This window comes from Dendropsophus ebraccatus, chromosome 3 (assembly GCF_027789765.1).
Source record: "Dendropsophus ebraccatus isolate aDenEbr1 chromosome 3, aDenEbr1.pat, whole genome shotgun sequence".
Taxonomy (NCBI): domain Eukaryota; kingdom Metazoa; phylum Chordata; class Amphibia; order Anura; family Hylidae; genus Dendropsophus; species Dendropsophus ebraccatus.
This window is the reverse complement of record NC_091456.1, coordinates 18,151,022-18,173,220: the sequence shown is the minus strand read 5'-3', so window position 1 is coordinate 18,173,220 and position 22,199 is coordinate 18,151,022. Positions and strand designations below refer to the sequence as shown.

Genomic DNA, 22,199 nt, shown 5'->3' with positions numbered 1-22,199 from the left:
ATACATAAAAAAAGTTCCCCTTTAACACCTTAAGAACATTCATTTTATTCAAATGTAGATACGAATAGTTAGATGTTTAAAAATTACTTCTTTTTTTTTATATGAGACATATGCAAGAGTATACGGCAGTGTGCTATAAGGGACCTTAGTCAAACAAAATTTAAATCTACAACCCCAACAAACTCTATTGCAGGGATGGGGAACCTTCCGCCCTCCAGCTGTTGCAAAACTACAATTCCCATCATGCCTGGACAGCCGTTAACTGTCCAGGCATGATGGGAGTTGTAGTTTTGCAACAGCTGGAGAGCCGAAGGTTCCCCATCCCTGCTGTATTCTATCTAAAATCTCCTGGGTACAAATATTTGATGCATTACAATAGCCCCCTTTGTTACTGGCATCCTAGATGACCCTTCTCCAAGTAGTCACCTCGCTTGCTCATTGGTCACATATATTTGACATGAATAAGCTGAGATTCAGCACAGTGTTTGTAATGTACGTAAGAGAATGTGGACTGAGTCTGCTCATAACAATATGGTAGAAAAGGTCAATGAATGTTTGCTCTAGGGCCTAAACTCTTACATAACATACAAGGTTTTTGTAGTTTGTTTGATTTTTTTTTTTTACTATACAGCAGCAGCCTGTGTGCCTTCCCCTCACCATAAATGTATCTGCAGGAGCCGATAAGGACTCTCACATTCTACATTCATAGCATTCCAACTATAGGGATACAAGTAGGTTTATGTAAGCAGTATAATGGTTGTTATGGCCAGGGGAGAACTGCCATGTGCTCCTAAATAAATAGCAGTAAAAAGGGTTGGAAAATATTTAACCCTATCAGGGCCAGCTAATTTTGGCCTTAAAGGGGAACTCTGGCCAAAAAATAAAAAATAAAATCAGCTGCAGGCACGGGGTACAAGAACATGTGCTGATTGGTTCCTATTAAAATGGTAAATTACTTCATTGTTTACAGCATGAATAAGGGTCCTATTACACAGGGCCAGATGAATACTGTAAATGAGCGCCAATCTGGTAGATCGGTGCTCGTTTACCGGGCCTATTACATGGCCTGATAATCATATAGCAAGGGTTGCATGGACATCGTTACAGTTTGCTGAAACAGTATACATAACCTATGCACGTTCCAGGGCTCCTCCAGTGGTCCGCTTCTCCTCGGGTCCCGCACGCCCCAGCTTCAGAGCGGCCTGTCTCAGCTGACAGGCCGCTCAGCCAATCACTGGCCACGGCGGTGCCGGACTGTCATTGGCTGGGTGGCCTGCCAGCTCGGACACATGCCATTGTGAAGCTGCAGCGAGCGAGACCCGGAAGAAGCAGGCTGCAGGAGGAACGTGGATAGGTAATGCATACTGTTGGCAGGATGCTATTACACCTGGCAATGCACGGTCAGCGGACGATGTTTTTAGGTTTGGGCCTAAAGCAACAATCAGCTGATGATCGTTTCATCGGCTGATCGTTGTCTCTATTACACTGAGCGATAACCTGCCAATTATAGGTCCGTGTAATAGGGCCCTAAGAGTACACAGCGACAGACTACCCGAAAGTAAAGGAGGATAATACATTAGCATGATTACCTGCCAATAGGCCCCTTCATTTCCTCCATAGGGCGCATCCCTATGCCCGCCTGCTGGCATTGATACTGTCCGACATTCTTCAGGTCAGGGAGGGTCCTGTTTCGGGTTGGGGGGACTATGACTCCTTGGTGAGTGAGAAGAGTCAGCAGGTTCTGAGAATTGGTTCCCCTGGGAAACTCAAAAGGGGATACACTCTGAAAAGGTAAAGCAAAGAATTAGGAACTTAGGGTCCTATTCCATGGGCCAATGGGGGCCCGATCAATAAAGTAAACAAGCAGCAATCTGCTAGATCGGCGCTGGTTTACTGGGCCTATTACAAGGCCTGATAATCGTTTAGCGAGGGCTGCAGGGACATAGTTACCGATGTCCTTGCAGCCCTTGTTTAAACACCATACATTACCTAAGCATATTGCAGGTCTTCTCCTGCGCTCCTTCTTCCTCCGGGTCCCGCACAGCAGCAGCTTCGGTGCGCGGAGGCGGTACTGGCCAGTGATTGGGTGAGCGGTCTGTCAGCTAAGACAGGCTGCACCGAAGCTGTTGCTGCGTGCGGGACCGGGAGGAAGAAGGAGCGCAGGAGAAGACCTGCAACATGCTTAGGTAAGCATGGTGCTTGTGAAATCGTCAGTTGCCCACCGCGCATCGCTATTTCACGCAGCAATGCGCGGTCGGTGCCCGATGATTTTAGGTTTGAACCTAAATAAACAATCAGCCGATGACACGATCATCGGCTGATCGTTGTCTCTATTCCAGGGAGCGATATTTGGACAAATTGGGCCGATTCGGCCAATTATCGCTCCATGGAATAGGCCCCTTACTTATGGTAATTATTACTATATACATTCTGATACATTTTTATCTAGTGTAATCCTAAATACAAAACACACTGTAACAAAAAATAATTTACAGGACAGATATACTTTGTGGTTGACACATTATACTGAGGTCTCCTCTGCTACACAGGTTGTCTTACCTTTGTGGGTGAGCCCAGTATAGTTGGTAGGGGGCTCCTATGCATAAACTCAGAAAACTTGGGCGATGACCTGAGAGGTCGGGTGGACTGTAGGCCGTGGATGGGCTGCGGGGGGCTTGGCTTTGTAAAGACATCTCTAGGTATTATGGGATCTGATAGCTGTTTCTTAATCTTTTGTTTGCTTGGTTGCAGATCGGACAAGTTCGGAGCACTGTTCAGACGAGATCCCATTCTACATGAACTCTGAGCCGGCACAGGAATACCTGTAAGAGATACAAAGACCGTGACACACTCCACCAACAGTGTTTTACAGGACCTGGTACCATAGAAAATTTAAAAAATCTATCCTTTATCTCACTAACCCTTAAAGGAATACTCCGGCAAAAAAAAAAAAAAAATCTTTAAAATCAACTGGCGTCATAATTAGATTTAATATATATATTTTTTAGGCATCGCTATACTCAGAACCTCAGACAGAATTATTAGGAAGATTTCCAATGAAATATAGATACAAAAGTACACTGGTGTCAGAAACTTTATATTGTAATTCTACTTAAAAACTTGTCCAGTACTTATCAGCTGCTGTATGTCCTGCAGGAAGTGGTGTTTTATTTCCAGTGTGACATAGTGCTCTCTGCTGCCACCTCTGTCCATGACATGAACTATCCAGAGCAGGAGAGGTTTTCTATGGAGATTTGCTGCTGCTCTGGACAGTTCCTGACATGGACAGAGGTGGCAGCAGAGAGCACTGTGTCAGACTGGAGAGAATATGCCACTTCCTGCAAGACATACAGCAGCTGATAAGTACTGGAAGACTTGAGATTTTTAGATTTAATTAAATTACAACTCTATATGAACTTTCTGACACCAGTTGATTTTAAAGGAAAAAAAAATTAACCTGAGTAACCCTTTAAATCACAGAATATTCTAATGGTCGGATTAGTTATTAAACCTTTAGTACCAGACAGAACAAAATGTCTCTAGGCCTCCATAATCAATGTCCCACCAATTCTCTCTCATACACAGATCAATAAATGCCTTTTATCCTGGGCAGCTCAGACTGCCTGGTACATCTCTAGCTGTTCCTACCATAGTGCTGGGAAAACACCAGTGTGTGTTGACAACCAGTCTTATCTGTGCATGCGTGACTTAAGGACTGAGTCAGCGGGTGACTCACAGTGATACTGGACTGTTTACCACATACATGAATACCATATGGTCTGATTTCAGAAGTGGATTGTATACACCTAGTTACAACTGTCTGACCGAGTCATGGCCACAGCTGAGGGTTTGCTGCAGTGTATCAGTGTAGGCAAAGCTATCTCTGGCTCCCATATGTTACTTCTGATAAATAACTATTGCCCATCACTGGATTTCTCATGCTGTACTCACCATACTCGGGACTCCTATTTCTGGGCTCTGCACCTCCAGGGCTTCTGCTGATGGCCTGCAGGGGCTGCTCTGGAATGGTGCCCACTGTGACAGACACGAGAAGTAAGCAGAGTTATAGGTAAAGTGCACCTGTTGCAATTTTGTTTTAAAAGAAATCAACAGGGGTTGTGATCGCAAGCAGTTCTGCAATATAATCTCTTTATAGTTTTTTAGGGTAGCTTCACACGTACGGTAACGCACCAGATTTTCTGCTGCGGATCCGCAGCAGATTTGACTAAATGAATTAACACAGCATTAAATCTGCACTGTCAAACCTGCTGCAGATCTGCTGCGGATCCGCATGCAGATTTGATGGTGCAGATTTGATGCTGTGTTCATTCACTTAGTCAAACCCGCTGCGGATCTGCTGAAAATCTGGTGCGCTACCGTACGTGTGAAGCTACCCTTAAAGATTTTTATGTTTAAATTGTTATACATATGGCCACTAGGTGTCTCTCGATCTGTCCAACTGTGCTCCATGCTCTCTCAATGCTGATATTTGGTCTTTTTTCAGTTCACAAAAAGTGACCAAACACAACAAGTCCCAGTCCTTTACCCACTGGCGCAAGGTCCTGCAGGAAGTGGTGCATTCTCTCCAGTCTGACATGGTGCTATTTGCTTCTATTTAAAAATCTTCCAGTACTTATCAGCTGCTGTATGACCTGCAGGAAGTGGTGTATTCTTTCCAGTCTGAAAGAGTGCTCTCTGCTGCCACCTCTGTCCATGTCAGGAACTGTCCAGAGGAATAGAGGTTTTCTATGGGGATTTGCTACTGCTCTTGACAGTTCCTGCCACAAACAGAGGTGGCAGAGAGCACAGTGTCACTTCCTACAGGACATACAGAAGCTGATAAGTACTGGAAAACTGGAGATTTTTAAACAGAAGTAAATTACAAATCTGTATAACTTTCTGAAAAGGTTTTCGCCAGAGAGTATATTGAAAAACTGCTTGGGATCACAACCCCTGTATATTTCTAGCGTTGCACAAATATGAGTCAAGACACAATGTACACAACTTTTAATCTCATTTTGATGCTGCTTCTTCACATGTACCGTATCCCAGCTGATTTTCCGCAGCAGATTTGGCTAAATGAATGAACACAGCATTAAATCTGCACTGTAAAATCCGCTGCGGATCCGCAGCAGAAAATCATCTGGGATACGGTACATGTAAAGCTACCCTTATAAGTAGTATAACATGTTTTTTGATATGTATGCAGAAGTGGTTCTAAAGCCCTCGCTATAAATCGTAATTAATTTTTTTTTACACAAGGGTATGAGAAACCCTTTATCATAGGCCAGCCATACAACACATACATTTAGGTATACTGTTTGCTTGCTGATAGAGTTGCCATTTGTAGGACTTTTCCTTTCATTTAAAACCTGTACAATAACTAGCACTGTAAGAACCAGCCTACCTTGTGGAGAGGGAATGTATGGTTTTGCTCCTCCGAATGAAAGCCTCCTTGGTGTTGGGGCAGAGGCGATTTCCCCAGGGTAAGGAGGGGATGTTCCAGCTTTAATGAAATGTAGGGGGCTGGCACTGCTGGACTTCCGCACCACACCAGACCTACAACCAAGACATCCCACCATAAGAAATAATGTATAATGAACCAAAACATGTTTGTTGTCTTAAAGAACTGTAATAACATATCATTTGATCATATCACCTTTCATACATAACAAATACACTAATGCTTAAAGGGGTACTCCAGTGCAAAAGAAAATAAAAATACTTTCAAATCAACTAGTGTCAAAAAGTTATATAGATTTGTAAATTACTTCTGTTTAAAAATGTCAATCCTTCCAGTACTTATCAGCTGTTGTACATCCTGCAGGAAGTGGTGTATTCTCTCCAGTCTGACACAGTGCTCTCTGCTGCCACCTCTGTCCGTGTCTGGAACTGTCCAGAGCAGGAGAGATTTTTCTACCAGGATTAGCTGCTGCTCTGGACAGTTCCTGATATGGACAGAAGTGGCAGCAGAGAGCACTGTGTCAGACTGGAAAGAATAGAAGTAAATTACAAATCTATATAACTTTCTGAAAGCAGTTCATTTGAAAGAAGAAAAAAAAATTATAATCAGAGTTCCCCTTTAATTGTTAGGCTATCCCATCCATCTGGGCCTATTCTGAAACCCAGCCACTCTGCTGTTCACTATGCCCCTCAGCCATTCTCTCAGCACACAGGTACATCCTATACAAACCTCTGTGGTGTGTACTGATTGGGGGACTGCAAATTCTGCTCAATCCGCCGATAATTGTCAATTTGAGTCGGGACTGGAATGGGCACAGACTGACCGTATCTGCTGACCGACGCCTGGGACAGTCTACAGGGGAGAAAGCAACACACCATCAGCTAAAACAGCCTAAACAATATCAAACATGGACAATACACTGACATAACCGGGTTTAATTCATTACTTAGCCAAGGAGATATCCCATATACCGTACTTTCTTGCTTTATAAAGAAAATATCTCGCTAAAAAATGTTTGCGTCTTATATTCAGCAGACTGGGCGGCCCGATACTGCCAGACAGTCCTGACTGTTCCTAATGGTCAGGCAAAGAGCTGATTCAGCACTGTACCCAACTGCTGGGTGACCTCTGCAGCTACAGTTAGGGGCCTATTCCACGGAGAAATGATCGGTCAAATCGGCCCGATTCGGCCAATTTCCGCTTAGTTGAATAGAGACAACAATCAGCCGATGATCGTGTCATCGGCTGATCATTTAGGTGCAAATCATCAGGCACTGACCGCGCATCGCTACGTGGAATACCGACTGATTTCACAAGCACAATGCTTACCTAAGCATGTTGCAGGTTTTCTCCTGCGCTTCTTCTTCCTCTCGGTCCCGCGCACAGCAGCAGCCTCAGTGCGGGGTGTCTGAGCTGACAGACCACTCAGCCAATCACTGGCCAGGACCGCCGCGGCCAGTGATTGGCTGAGCGGTCTGTCAGCTCAGACAGGCCGCACTGAAGCTGCTGCTGCACGTGGGACTGAGAGGAAGAAGGAGCGCAGGAAAAGACCTGCAACATGCTTAAGTAAAGTATGGTGTTTAAACAAGGGCTGCAAGGACATCAGCAACGCCCTGCAGCCCTCGCTAAATTATTATCAAGCCTTGTAATAGGCCCAGTAAAAGAGCGCCGATCTACCAGATTGGCGCTCGTTTACATTATTGATCGGGTCCCCATCAGCATGTGGAATAGGACCCATAGCTACACTGTCTTCTCCCTTCTCCTTCTGGACACAGATCAGTGACATCGGCGCCGGCCAGGAGGGGAGGATGGAGGTTATGCGCATCTCCTCCAGATTCCTGCATGTAAACCCCTGGGAACTAACCAAGAACAGAAGGTGAAGGACCTGCAGGACCCTCAGGGATTTCACAGTCATGTGATTAGTGACTAGTCATGTGACTGGAGACAGGCTCCCTATAGATAAGTAGGGACAGCATTAAATGTATGGATCTGTCTCTGTGTGTCTGCCTATCTGAATATAGTAGCAGAGCTGTTTGTGTATGGAGGTGTAGCAGAGTTGTGTGTCTGTATGTTGGTGTAGTAGCACTGTGTGTGTCTGCGGGTATGTTTATGTAGCAGATCTGGGTGTGTAGGATGTAGCAGAGGTGTGTGTATTTTGATGTAGTAAATTTGGGCTGTATGATGCAACAGAGTTGAGTGTGTAGTGTGCATGCAGCAGAGCTGTGTATGTGTGGGTATAAGGTATTGTCATTCACTGCCTTAAACCCATTCACTGCCTTAGACCACCAAGAAAGTTTATTAACATGAATTTTTTATGTTTTTTGTTTTCAGTTGTTTAAATAAGGAGTGTGTCATATAGTCAAGTGCTTCTTAAAAAGCGAAAAATCTGGTAACTAGTGTGGTAGAAGGTTCAGTGGCCAATGCCGTATCGTCGCCTGAGAGGTTATGGTCATAAAAAGATGCTCATATCTATAGCATCATTACCAAAAGGAAGAATATACGTCTATATGAAGGAAAATAATACTATGTCTATGATACAGCTAAAGTACAGTTATATTTACAGCTCTTACCTGGATGGACTGGGGGAACAGCTATATGGAAGCGTCGGTGAGGGGGTCCGGGCCCGGCTCTCCAGACCAGCCGATGTCAGCAAAGAACTAAGCAGAAGTAAGTAAAAAGAATGAAGACCTTCAAAAAGTCAAATGTTAGTCTTATAGTCTTACAGTGTCCTAGACTTAATCTGCTTAATATATATATATATATATATATATATATATATATATATATATATATATATATATATATATATATATATAAACTGTGGTCAGATTATATGATAAGGTCATGTGTTGCTAGCTTTAAAGGTACATAGTCTGTATAAAGGTTAGCTTGCTTACCCACTATACATTAAAGTATCTTGGATGGGCTTGCTTGTGGTAGCTTCTGCAATATCACCTAGAACATAAAGAAAATAGCTCAGAGCTATGATAAAGCCAAATAGAACAGGTAAAAAGTCATAATCCTGTTAGTCGGAAAGTCTTTTAGACGGCACTTCTGTGTCTATGGGTGGTGCTTGCAGTAAGAAAAAAATTCCAGTAGTATTATAAAAGTTCAATCTCGGCACTTACCATAATGCTTCATGATTTTTATTGTAGAAAAAAAGTCCAGTACAAAAAACAACAGCAACAGGACGTTTCGGCGTCAAGCCTTCCTCAACTGTTGAGGAAGGCTTGACACCGAAACGTCCTGTTGCCAGTGTTTTTTGTAATGGACTTTTTTCTACAATAAAAATCATGAAGCATTATGGTGAGTGCCGAGATTGAACTTTTATAATACTGTTGGTCAACTTGACCAATCATGTTCAGGAAAGTAGGATGGGCAACACTGGTCTATCCTCCATAAGGACAACAATTAGAGATAAGCCCAACTCGAGCATGCTCAGGTCCGTCTGACCCAGAGCGTGCGGCATTTGATTAGCGTTGGCTGCAGAGGTTGGATGCAGCCCTAGGGAAATCTGGCAACCATAGGCTATATACTTGTTTTACAGGCAGCCTTAAGTTTGCATCCAACTTCTTCAGCCACTGCTAATCAAATGCCACACACTCGGGTTCAGACAGACCTGAGCATGCTCGAGTTGGGCTCATCGCTAACAATTATTGAAATTCACTGTGCCCAATCCCTCCTTCTCTTAGCATGTATGCGGTGGGAAAAAGTTGTCAGACCCCAAGCACATGGGACCTTTGGCCATGCCATGGATATTGGTGGGCTCGGACAACTTCTTTCTAAAGGTGCACAGGCAGAGGAAAGGGGTACTCCAGCAAAAAATCTTGTTCTTTCAAATCAACTGGTGTCAGAAAAAAAGTTATATAGATTTGTAATTTACTTCTATGTAAAAATATCAAGTCTTCCCGTACTTATTAGCTACTGTATGCCCTGCAGGAAATGTTGTTTTCTTTCCAGTCTGCCAGAGTGCTCTCTGCTGCCATCTCTGTCCATGTCAGGAACTGTCCAGAGCAGGAGAGGTTTTCTATGGGGATTTGCAGCTGCTCTGGAAAGTTCCTGACATGGACAGAGATGGCAGCAGAGAGCACTCTGGCAGACTGGAAAGAAAACAACATTTCCTGCAGGACATACAGCAGCTGATAAGCATGGGAAATAAATTACGAGTCAATATAATTTTCAACATTAGATCGGCTTTAGCTGCGTTTACGCAGACAGATTTATCTGATAGATTTTTTAAGTCAAAGCAAGAAACTATAAACAGAGAACAAGTCATACAGGAAAGACTGAGATTTCTCCTTTTTTCAGATCCATTCCAGGCTTTGGCTTCAAAAAAATCTGTCAGATAAATGTTTGGGAGTAAACGCAGCCTAAAGGCAGGTTATTATAGCCAGTATATACAGTTCTGAAAACAATGTTTGTTAGACAAATAGATCATAGACAGAGATAGATATAGAAAACTCTATATATCTATATCCAAAGCAAGAACCTTGGAAAGTAAGAAAGAAAGCAAGGAAAGGAAAGGAAAGAAAAGAAAAAGAATACTGGGATCTTTCCAAACCATTCCAATAGCTCTTGGCCAAACTGTTGCTGTCCGCCTGCCAAGAAGCCTGGAGGCATATGGGCCTGGGTATGAAACACTATGTGAATCTTTGTTTGAATTGCCTGGGAAACAGCCCAGACAGTAATAATGATGTTGAGTAGGAGCGGGGGGTTATTAGCCAGCAATATGCAAAGAGGAGGAACACAGGGACACGGGCAGAATAACAAAGCATCACAATGGTCCTATTAGCCTCCATGCGTCACTCTGCCTATCACCGAGCGCTGCTTCTTATTTAACTCCTTTTCAGTAAATCAAGTACATTACACATGAAACGAGCTTTAGAAAGGATCTTCAAGGAGAAGACAGCTGCTTCTAAAGAGCCGCATTTAAACAAAGCTTTATGCAAAGCGCCTGTGAATCGCCTGGACGTGTGCCGCGCTCGGCCTTATTTTTATGTCAGACGGGAAGACAAGTCCTTAGCTGCCAAAGACTTAGAAGTAACAATGGCTCGAAACATGAATCGAATAGAGCCTGAGCTGGATCAATCCGCAGCTAATTTATGAAGCCAGAATGTCAGGACTTGTCCGCTGGATTAGACATAGGGGAATGGATTATGTTGGTAAATCTCCCTCTACGTTACCTATGTCAAGAGCAATAAGCCAAAAACTGTATCCCCATGTTCTATGCTGCTGAGAACAATCATTTTGGACTGGGGAAAGGATAACTATATTGTTCTTCAATGGGCTCTGAAAATGGCTTTATCCTCAGGGTCCTAATACACTGAGCGATTTTTAACGATTAACGACTAATGATCTCAAACGAGATTGTTTATCGTTAATCTGAAAACGTTCACCATATTACACAGAACGATGGTCGTTAGTTACGATCATTACTACGATCGTTATTGCGATCGTTACGGTGATCATTTAGGGTACTATTACACGGAACAATAATCGGCCAGATTCGGCCGATTATCGCTCCATGTGATAAATACAACGATCAGCCGATGACAACGATCATCGGCTGATTGTCGATATAGGTTCGGACCTATTCTCGTCGGGCGCCGACTGCGCATCGCTTCGTGTAATAACGGTGCACGGCCGGCGACTGATGATATACATTACCTATCCACGTTCCAGGGCTGCTGCTGCGGTCTTCTTCTCCCCGGGTCCTGCGCGCTCTAGCTTCAAAGTGGCCTGTCAGCTGACAGGCCGTCCAGCCTGTGATTGGCTGAGCAGCCTATCAGCTGACAGGCCACTCTGAAGTTAGAGCGCGTGGGGCCCGTGGAGAAGAAGACCGCAGCAGCAGCCCTGGAACGTGGATAGGTAATGTATATAGTTAAGCAAGGGCTGCAAGGACATCGGTAACAATGTCCCTGCAGCCCTTGTTTAACGATTATCGGGCCGTGTAATAGCTCCAGTAAACGAGCGACGATCTAGCAGATCGCTGCTCGTTTACAGGTATTATCGGGCCCCATCGGCCCGTGTAATACCACCCTTACTTCTTCTGATCCCAGCAAAACAATGGACAATGTGCTATTACACTGAACGATTAGTGAAAAAATGTGGAACTTGAGCAAACGAATGTGGAATTACAGTGAACGATTAGTGAACGATTAACAATAATTTTAGGTTCAGATCTAAATCAACGATTAACGACATATGAACGATTTTTCGATCATTGCCTGCAATTACACAGAACGATTATCGTTTAAATTCGAACAATATAACAATTTTTCGTACGATAATCGTCCCGTGTAATAGGGCCCTAAGTCAGGGATGTTCAGTCATAACAAGGGTAGGGAACAAGTTCTTGCAAAACTACAACTCCCATCATGCCTGGATAGCCAAAGTTAAAGCTTTGGCTGTCCAGACCCGCAGGTCGGCACGTGACCCACAGCTCCATTCAGTACAGCACTCGGCTCTTTCCAGCGGCTCCATAGAGAATAAATGGAGCAGCGAGTCATGCAACGACTTCGGCTACGATATTAAAAAAAGAGCAGGAGCGCAGATCTAGAGATACCCTGGGGGAACAGAGGTCGAACCCCCCCACAGTCTCATACTAGTCCCTTTTCCTGTGGAAATATAACTCCTTTTCAGTAAATGAACAACATTTTAACTTGTAACGAGCTTCAGAAAGGATCTTCAAGGAAAAGAAGCCGCTAAATTTTCTTACATTCATCCTCTGCGCTGTTTCCGTACAGTCTGAAGTTAAACCCCTATGCTAATAAGGAGGTTTGCACCAACCCGCCCACCCCTTCTAATAAATATCAAGCAAGTAGGCCGCCCAGGGCAGATCAGTGCACTGGAGGCAGTAGTCCTGCCAAAAGTGCACCAAACCACTTTATTAGCTTATACCAAGAATGACTGTAAGAAACGTACCAAAAAAATGGTGTGTATATATATAAAACCTTTGTAGAGAACATGTATAGGACAGGCCTGGCTGCCCTCAGAAGGTTCCCGGCTGCCATGAAAATCAATCTCCACCTGCAATGGTGTTGCTTGGCAGCTTATAGGGTCACAGAGGCCTACATATTTATTACACGGTCATGATTTGATCATAGCATGTAATGTGTTGATCAGAAACTTTACCAGTCCTGGCAGCTAGCATGGAAGTCCAGCTGTCCACGCTGACCAAGGCCCGAAGTGATCACATGCGGCTGTCACCAAGGGGTTAATTTGCTTCTTTGCTCAATAATTTCCCATTTTTGACCCTAGTTTTCTGGTGAAAGCAACGATCATTCCCCGAAGTTTGTTCAACATATCATTGGATGCAAACAAACCTTGGGAACTTGGAAACTGTGCCGGCACCATAACAAAATCATCAGTGTCGCAGGAGGAGTTCTTACTGCTGCTCTCTGCCGATTCCTTTGAACCTTGAAGAAATCCCGGAGAATCGGGGATGGGCGAGACCAAGGTTTTCTCTTGCAGTTGCTGCATTTCGCCAAGGGATTGCTGGGGGAAAGAAAGAAAGCAAAGTATTACAAGTAGCAAAAACTCTACCATTCAGGAGACTTATCAGCACTGGATCTACTAACAGTGATCTCCCTCATCTAAATCGGAAGAACTGATGATCGCGAAATACACACGGAGCCGCTGAAATTAATATTGCCTGACGCTGCATAATAGAGAGGGTTATCTGGGAAGTTTATATTAATGGCCTATAGTCAGGATAGAACATCAACATGTGATTAGCGAGGCCTTCTGCTTCCAGACCCATTTATTGAGTATATGCTGGAGCCGCAGATCAACTGATTGGTGGGGGTGATAGATCAGCAATTATAATCAGGAATATCCTGATTATAAAATTCATGGAAACCCCCTTTAAAGGGGTATTCTAAAGAAAGTTATAAAGATTTGTAAATCACTTCTATTTAAAAATCTCCAGTCTTCCAGTACTTATCAGCTGCTGTATGTCCTGCAGGAAGTGAAGTCTGACACCGTGCCCTCTCCTGCCACCTCTGTCCATGACAGGAACTATCCTGAGCAGCAGCAAATCACCACAGAAAACCTTTCCTGCTCCACTTTCCCATTACACACAATATGTAAGGATGGTAGTAGCATCCCGTAATTTAAAAAAAAAAGTTGGAGCTTTGCACTTTGCATAATTCTTGAGCACTGTTCAAAATTATTAAAATGTAATCTAACTGTGAATGCTGTCACTTCTTTCTGATAAAACGCTTAATTTATACATTTACAGTCAGACCACAGTGCAGCCCACTGTTAAAGGGGTACTCCGGCGGAGGGGGGGGGCACTTTTTTGATGGGACAGTGAAGGAGGCGGGATCTGTGTCAAGTCCGCTCAGATCCCGCCTCTTTCACTGAATGGCTGAGCGGACCTGAGACGTAGCGTCTCGGGCGGCGTCAGACACCAGGAAGCGGCCGGGAACCGGGCACCAGAGCGCCGCGATGCGGGACCCGCCGCTGGAACCCCTTTAAGAGAGAATGGGTACATTTCATGCTATAATCAAATAAAGGGTGTTAGATATTTTAGAGGAACTCTTAAAGGAAAACATGTAGAAGCATGAAACTGATATGTCCCTATAGCGTACGGTGGCGCTGAGGATGCAGTTTCTTAAGTTCCCCTCGGTGCCGTTTATGTGTAGTTTGTAGTTTAAGTCATATGCTAATGAGGCTGTTTGGTGCCCTGGGGGTGGGACTACTGTCCTCAGTGCATGATCTGTCCCTGCCGCCCCTTCTAATGAATATTGGGGTTGCACTTGGCAGTGACAGCAGAGTGCCAGATGAATATTCATTAGTAGGGGCCAGCTGGTTTTGACGGTGGTAGTCTCGCTTTAAGTGCACCAAACCCCCTCATTAGCATATGGCTTAAACCACAAACTACATGAAAACAGCACAGAGGGGAAAGTAAGAAACTACCTTCATCCCCCATGCGATACTTCTAACCTGCTGATAGTTCCCCTCTAAGATAAAGCTATAGACTTACAGGTGGAGATGCCAAATGTGACGTGGAAGAACTGCTACAAGAACTTCCTGAGCCGGAGCTGGGATATGATGGCATTGGCACAGGGGCAGCTGGAAGACATGAAGATTACAACAGGTTATAGGTTAAATTACTTTTATAAAGCAAAGCCTTAACAGGCTCTTAAAGGGACTTTCCAGGCATTTTACATTGATGGCTTATCCACAGGATAGGCAATAAGTGTCAGATTGCCATATACAATTTCTACACATACAGTACTGCGATGGGATTGAACACAAGCCCTAAGAGTCGCATATTAAAAAGTATTACGGTTTCACTTTTTAACTTCATTATAAAAAGTGAGAGACATTTCCAAAGTGCTACTGTCTCTTTGCTGTGACTGGATGAGGCGTTGATTGTTTACTTCTAGGAGATAGAAATGGGTCGTAGTCATGTAACTCACACACAATACATGGCTTGTTATAGGAAAGAGCACAGAAAGCTGTTCTGCCATGAGCCATGTGTTTGTGTATCCCATGACCAGAAGAGATTTTTACTCCCTGGTAGTAAACAATGAAGATTCATATTCAATCCATGACCAGAGATTCTGGAAATCAAGTATACTGAATTACATAAACTTTCCTTATACAATGAGGAGGAAGGATATGCAAAATAGTTCTCACACCACTTAGGAAAAGTGGTGTCTCATCAAGTCAGTGTTTCACTCCATCTAGGAGTCTTAGAACATTGACTGGGGATATATGCCAAACCAAAGAATCTCTCCAAAAGGAAAGCTTACAGCTGTTTCAGGTTTGTTACCCCTCTTCAGTGCAGAGCAGGGCTAGTGAGAGGTCAATGTATATAAGACAGACTCTCCTTTAGTGGAACTAATATCCCTTTTACCCACGTCAATAGGCCTCTCATTAGCCAGCCAACACCCAGCTCTGCACTGATGAAGGGGCAATAGACCCGAAACCGCTGTCAGCAGATGAGAAATCTTTCAATGTTCTAAGACTCCTAGATAGAGAGAGAAGAGAGAGACACTGGCTTGAAGGAACACCATTTTGCCTAAGCGGTGTGAGAGCTATTTTGCATATCCTTTCTTCCCAGAATTCCCAGTGGAGCAGGAATTACCATTAAGTCTTCACATGTCTTTATGATGGACTCTCTTTAATGAAAACTAGTATCCCTTTGACCCACCCTTAAATACAATGAGAATTCATCATTTGCTAAAAAACATACCCCTCCAAAAAAGAGAAGTCCGGCATAATTTAAGAAAAAAAAAAAAAAAAAGTGCGGTAGGGGGTGGAGGGAACATGATACTTACCAGTCCCTGTGCCTTCACAGTGCCGCATCCCACTCCTGGACCCCCACTGGGATTCTCCATCTCCCCACCACCACCTCTGCTACCTCATGACCTGGCTGAGCGGGATCTCTCCCACCCTTTCCAACCGCGTCATGATGTAGTAAGAAATGGAGACATAATGACATCCAGAGGGGTCTGGGAGCCCAGTGACGGCGTTGCAAAGGCACAGGGACCAGTAAGTATAGGTTGTTTATTATGTAATTATGAATTTGGTCGGACTTCTCCTTTAATCACGCTAACCACGTGCAACCATGTTACCCTACATCATCAGAAAGATTTCCCATTCTACATACATTTCTTCATGGAGGAGCCTGCATCCAAAAACGGATGATGAAAGAATTCATCTAAAGAGGAAACAAATACAAGTTTAAAAGCAAGTAATAATATAATATAATAATAGTAATAAAATGTGTTAATAAATATACAGAGCAGGAAATCACTACCTGTGACTCATAAAACCAAATGCATTGAAATAGAAGGGGTTTGTGTAAATGCTAAAACAAATAAAATGCCGCCCCAATTTATACTACAGGCTTGGAAATATATATCTGTAGAGCAGATGGGCTGTCCAGTGCAGCCCCCATATGGTAATGGGGCCCCTCCATACATAACTCCCACCCTGCACCAACCTTGGGGAAATGAATCAAGACTTTGACATGTATGGATAATGTTTTGCAGATAACTACAGAGCCAAGTGTTAACATAGAATGTTTTCAAAAACACATAGAAATCTCAAAGCTACTTTCCTCGTTCCCTATGCATTTGCAGGAGGGCTGTGAAAAGACTATACTAATGTTATTAACACTTTACCGAAGTCCATGCGGTCCTTCTGGTTCCTCTGTAAAAGCCCCAAAAGAAGCTGCTTTAGATGACAGGAGGTTTCTCGAGGGATGCTGAAATGTCAACACACACACATATACGCGCCGGTTAAAGACCTCAGACACACAGAATATACAAGGGCAGAGCTGTCCAGACAAGCAGAGAGGGAGAAGTCACAGTATAGGAAAAATGCTGAGCAGAAGACTTGAGCGGTCTGTGCGAGCGAAAAGCGAGAGGGGAGCGTGTTTGCCAGGTTTAAATTTAACAGTTGTAAACACCCTGGGTACTATTCTTCATCACTCCTAAACTAGGCTCCCTGGAGGGGGTTATACAGTATTTTTAGGGGACAGAGGCTGTGAGGCAGACTGTAATATACTGGATGTTAGTCAACTAGTTTTGGACTAAAGAGCTTGAAAGAAGATGTCCAGACAAAACAAAAAATCTGCTGCAGCCAAGAGGGGGCGGGAACATAATAATAAATCAATACTTACCCATCCCTGTGCCCCTGCAGTGCCATATCACCACTTCCCTGACAGCCGCCAGGCTCCAGTTTCACCACGACCCAGCATGAAGGGCCCGCTCAGCCAACCAGTGACTAACTATCAGGCATTCATGAGCCGGGTCGCGACGTAGCAGGAGTCTGTGTGTGGTGATACAGTACTGCCAGGGAATGGGGACTGGTAAGTATTCATTCTTTATTATGTTCCCACACACCCCTGCCTGCTATGTTATGCTATGTAAATTAGTTAAAGATTCTGTATAACTGGTACTTGATTTATTTCAGTCTCTGTTCATTCTGGGCTTGTGCATACAGGTAACTGTCCATTACTAATTAGGTCCGCCCACTGGACTCCTAGGCTCAGAATAAACAGCTATTTAAATGAATCATTACAAGTTACACTAATTATTTCCCCATACACTATGTATATCAATCTGCTCAGCTCTTCCTGCTCCATACCACTGCAGTCTGGAGGCCACTTTCTAGGTGTTGGGTTCCCTTTAAAGGGGTTATCCAGCACTACAAAAACATGGCCCCTCTCATGTCTCCAGATTGGGTGGGGTTTCAAATTCAGTTCCATTGACGTAAATGGAGCCTAATTGCAAACCACACCTGAACTGGAGACATGAGAGGGGAGAAAAGTGGTCATGTTTTTGTAGCGCTGGATAACCCCTTTAACACCGACCTCTAGGCCTTACATATGTTTAGATATCAGGTTTATACACATAATATAGTGTACTAGACCTACATTTATACAACCATTCCCGGCCTATACAGGTTTTATACTCTTAGCTCCTGGTTAGGTACAATAGCTAATAAAAAAACATAACATTTTATTGTGCCTATAAACTGTTTAGCATTAAAAAAAGATTTCCTCAAATAACCTGCCCCATTTGCTGCAAGGATTACAGGCCTGTCTGTGAGAGCCTGGCATGGGCGGCTCTGCAGTGTTAATGAAGGAATGCTAAAGTAGGTGCCAAACATCTAGTGCCCATCATCTCCCTCTGCGCAGAATCAACAGGTGTAGACAGGGATCGAGTCAACGGAAAAAAGTCAGTAATGCTGGAAGAATGATTACTTGGGTATGAGGGTCTTGTGTTTCTCATAGAAGAGACGAAGGTCCTGAGGGCTGCTGGCCTAAAAAAAGAGAAGGTGGACTGTAAGTTCCAGAAGGATTGTTATTTTTTTCATAGTCACATGAGAAGTAGGATGTCCTATTGGCTTATTAAACACCTCCTTAAAGGGATTATCCAGCGTTAAAAAAACATGGCCACATTCTTCCAGAAACAACAAGACTCTTGTCTCCAGTTCAGGTGTGGTTTGCAATAAAACTCCATTCACTTCAATGGAACCCCACCCAAACTGGAGACAAGAGTGGTGCTGTCTCTGGAAGAAATTGACCATTTTTTCTTAATGCTGGATAATCCCTTTAACCTCCTCATCATTAAAGGGGTTGTCCAGAGAAAATCTTTTTTATTTTATTTTTTAAATCAACTGGCGTCAGAAAGTTATATAGATTTGTAATTTACTTCTATTAAAGAATCTCAAATCGTCCCATACTTATCAGCTGCTGTATGTCCTGCAGGAAATGTTTTATTTTCAGTCTGACACAGTGCTCTCTGCTGAAATCTCTGGCCGAGACAGGAACTGTCCAGAGTTCCTGTCTCGGCCAGAGATGTCAGCAAAGAGCACTGTGTCTGACTGAAAATAAAACATTTCCTGCAGGACATACAGCAGCTGATAAGTATAGGAAGACTTGAGATTTTATTTTATTTTTTTTAAAGTAAATTACAAATCTATATACCTTTCCGACACCTGTTTATTAAAAAGAAAAAGATTTTCGCTGGACAACCCCTTTAACCGCTGGTGTACATATTTAGAACCATGGAAAACGCTACTCTTGTCAAATAGGAAAAGAGCAAACCACAAGCTGGAGAGAGAACATGTCCCTTTGAGATCCTCACTCTATAAAGATGACATTTTCTGCACAGTGACTCAGAATATTATTAGTTATTATGATCTACATGTGGAATAAGGTCAACCACACCCGAATGACGTCCCTGTTTTCAATGGGCCGAGGGGAATAGGCCACTGCCTGACAAGTCTGGTAGCAGCTTATCTCCTATAGGAACAAAGGACTGGTTATGTTAATATCCAGCTTTACCCATCCATCTTTTCCATGCCATCTGGGCAAGAAACAGTATTGTTTAGCTAGAATTTATCACCCACATATACTAAAAGACACCTATAAATTACCTAACATGCTTCTGATTTAAAAGAACTTAAAGGGGAACTCTGATGAAATTTTCCTTTCTTTCAAATCAACTCGTTTCAGAAGGTTATATAGATTTGTAATTTACTTCTATTTAAAAATCTCAAGCCTTTCAGTACTTATCAGCTGCTGTATGTCCTGCAGGAAGTGGTGTATTCTTTCCAGTCGGACACAGTGCTCTCTGCTGCCACCTCTGTCCATGTCAGGAACTGTCCAGAGCAGGAGAGGTTTTCTATGGGGGATTTGCTACTGCTCTGGACAGTTCCTGACATGGACAGAGGTGGCAGCAGAGAGCACTGTGTCAGACTGAAAAGAACACACCATTTCAAGCAAGACGTGCAGCAGCTGATAAGTACTGGAAGACAGGAGATTTTTAAATAGAAGAAAATTACAAATCTGTATAACTTTCAGACACCAGTTGATTTGAAAGAATTTCTTTTGCTGGAGTTGATATTCATTATATCCAAAAAATCAAGTGACCTTGACTGAATGTGGCTATAAAACACAATAAGCCCGCCAACTACCTGTACGTATAACCCAATGGATAGCTCCGGATATCATGGTACCTAAACAAGTGATCCCTAACCCGAGGCTCTTTGCAGGCTGTCAGGGCATGATGGGTGTAGTAGTTCGGTAACAGCTGAAGAGAAACAAGTCGGGGAACACTTTCCAAGGCATAAACAAGAATCAGGTTTCCATATAGAACTGAAGGAGTTAACCCCGAGAAGGGAGGCTGCTGCCTGTGAACTGCATTTCAGGAAACATGTGGGGCCCGGTTCAAGGTCTCAGATTCCTGCAGCTATAGTAGCTTACTGTATACAGAACTTATATTACACAGTCATATACATAGTCTTCCTTATGATGTTCAAAGCAAACCAATAAAAAACTGCACCTTACAGGGAAGTGAGTGTCAAGCTTTCCTGTTTTTTTTTTTTACCACCCTTCCCTTTTAGACCCAATCTCTCAGTTTTGGTTATAAAAATACATGTGTCAAACAGGCGGCAGAGTAGAAACCTGGAGAGGGTCCTGGACACATTTCCTAGAATACATCAAGCGTGGTATGTCATGAATGAATTCCTTATACTGCTATATATAAGGGAGAAGTCACGAGATGAAGGTCTCAGGTTTTATGTAATGTGCCCAAGAGCTTGCACTTTATTTCACAGAACCGAGGTTGCGACCCTTCCAGGAAATGGTTGAGTAACTGCGGTGAACCACATGCCATTGCATCCCAAATGGGTCAATTTTCTACATAACAGAATACAGGTAATACACTAAAAGGGTTGCATCATCCAATTCTACCGCCCCCAAAAAAGTGAAGGGTAGGGAAATTTAGTAAGCTATTCAGTATGTTGGGCGAATAGGATTCCTAGAATAAAAGGTAAAAGTTAGAATGGTGCAGAGAGTTCAGGGACTTAGAGAGGTCACTGAGGTCATATAGGCAGGTTCCCCTATAAATCTGCTATAAGTATGTTTGTTATAAAGGAGTACTTTAGCGGAGAAAAAAAAATCTTTAAAATCAACTGGTGTCAGAAAGTGCCAGAGATTTGTAATTTACTTCTATTAAAAAAATCCCATTCTTCCAGTACTTATCAGCTGCTGTATGTCCTGCAGGAAGTGGTGTATTCTTTTCCAGTCTGACACAGTGCTCTCTGCTGCCACCTCTGTCCATAACAGGAACTGTCCAGAGCAGGAGCAAATACCCATAGATTAGAAAACATCTCTTGCTCTGGACAGTTCCTGACATAGACAGTGATTACAGCAGCAGAGAGCACAGTGTCAGACTGGAAAGAATACACCACTTCCTGCAGGACATACAGCAGATGATCGTTGCATCTGAAAGGTGTCAATTTTCTACATAAGAGAATACAGGTAATATACTATAAGGGTTGCATCATCCACTTCTACAGCCCAAAAAAATAAAGGACGGGTATATTTAGTAAGATATTTAGTATGCTGTGTAAATAGGATTCCAAGATTAGGCTATGTTCACACAATGTATATTTTCGTAAAAAGTACGGCCGTTGTTGCGGATTGCAACAAGGTCCGTGATTATTACGAAAATATACGTTACCTTGCCGTCTTTGAGATCACGGCCGGAGCTTACACACATAGTATACGCTCCGGGCGGGATCTCTAGCGGCACCGCAAACAACTGACATGTCAGTTTTCTGCGGCCGCTATTCATTGAATAGCTTCCGCAGAAAACCCTGGCAGTGCACACTATGGAGCGAGCGGCTCCGGCTGCACGCTCCAGTGTGCAGTGGAGAGTTCTGATGTGGGAGCGTACGGATGAGCATGCATCAGAACTCTGCGGTGCTAAAGATCATCCGGGATTATCTTTAATGAGACCAGCCGTTCCGTGACCCGGCCAATTCACGGAACGGCCGGTCTCTTACGAGGACTGAACATATCCTTAAAATGTAAATGTTAGAATGATGCAGAGAGTTTAGGGAACTAGATAGGTCACTGGGGTTATACCACTGCATTGTACAGCCAGAAGACAGCCCAGCCATTGTGTACAGCCATTCCTACCCTTATAAATACTTGTAGGTGGATGGTCTATAAATACGCACCCATCAATCCATTATCCTGGCCATGCAGATCTCGGGGTCTGAGTTAAGATGGGCAATGACTATTTTTATTAGGCACTAAGCATTTGCTGGTGTACACCGTGTACAAGGAGAGCTCTGATCACTGCATTATACGGGAATGTGATGATATCGAGGACCTGTGAATGACTGAATAAGTGTAATCTCCACCCAGACAAGCTGAAGAGGTGATTAACCTGCTAATAATACCTGCAAAACATGT

General features: G+C 43.4%; 1 protein-coding gene across 1 annotated transcript in view; it reads right to left on the bottom strand.

Annotated features, from left to right (window-relative positions):
• Window positions 1–22,199, bottom strand: part of ULK1 (unc-51 like autophagy activating kinase 1) — an 82,382-nt gene that overhangs the window by 14,826 nt on the left and 45,357 nt on the right. The window contains exons 9-20 of the mRNA XM_069961010.1: window positions 18,192–18,250; window positions 16,606–16,688; window positions 16,089–16,139; window positions 14,454–14,542; window positions 12,790–12,961; window positions 8,362–8,419; window positions 8,035–8,121; window positions 6,194–6,316; window positions 5,408–5,559; window positions 3,952–4,035; window positions 2,560–2,822; window positions 1,590–1,783 (exon numbers count right to left, since the gene is read on the bottom strand). Coding sequence (XP_069817111.1) covers window positions 1,590–1,783; window positions 2,560–2,822; window positions 3,952–4,035; window positions 5,408–5,559; window positions 6,194–6,316; window positions 8,035–8,121; window positions 8,362–8,419; window positions 12,790–12,961; window positions 14,454–14,542; window positions 16,089–16,139; window positions 16,606–16,688; window positions 18,192–18,250 — 1,415 coding nt within the window. The remainder of the gene's footprint in view (window positions 1–1,589; window positions 1,784–2,559; window positions 2,823–3,951; window positions 4,036–5,407; window positions 5,560–6,193; window positions 6,317–8,034; window positions 8,122–8,361; window positions 8,420–12,789; window positions 12,962–14,453; window positions 14,543–16,088; window positions 16,140–16,605; window positions 16,689–18,191; window positions 18,251–22,199) is intronic.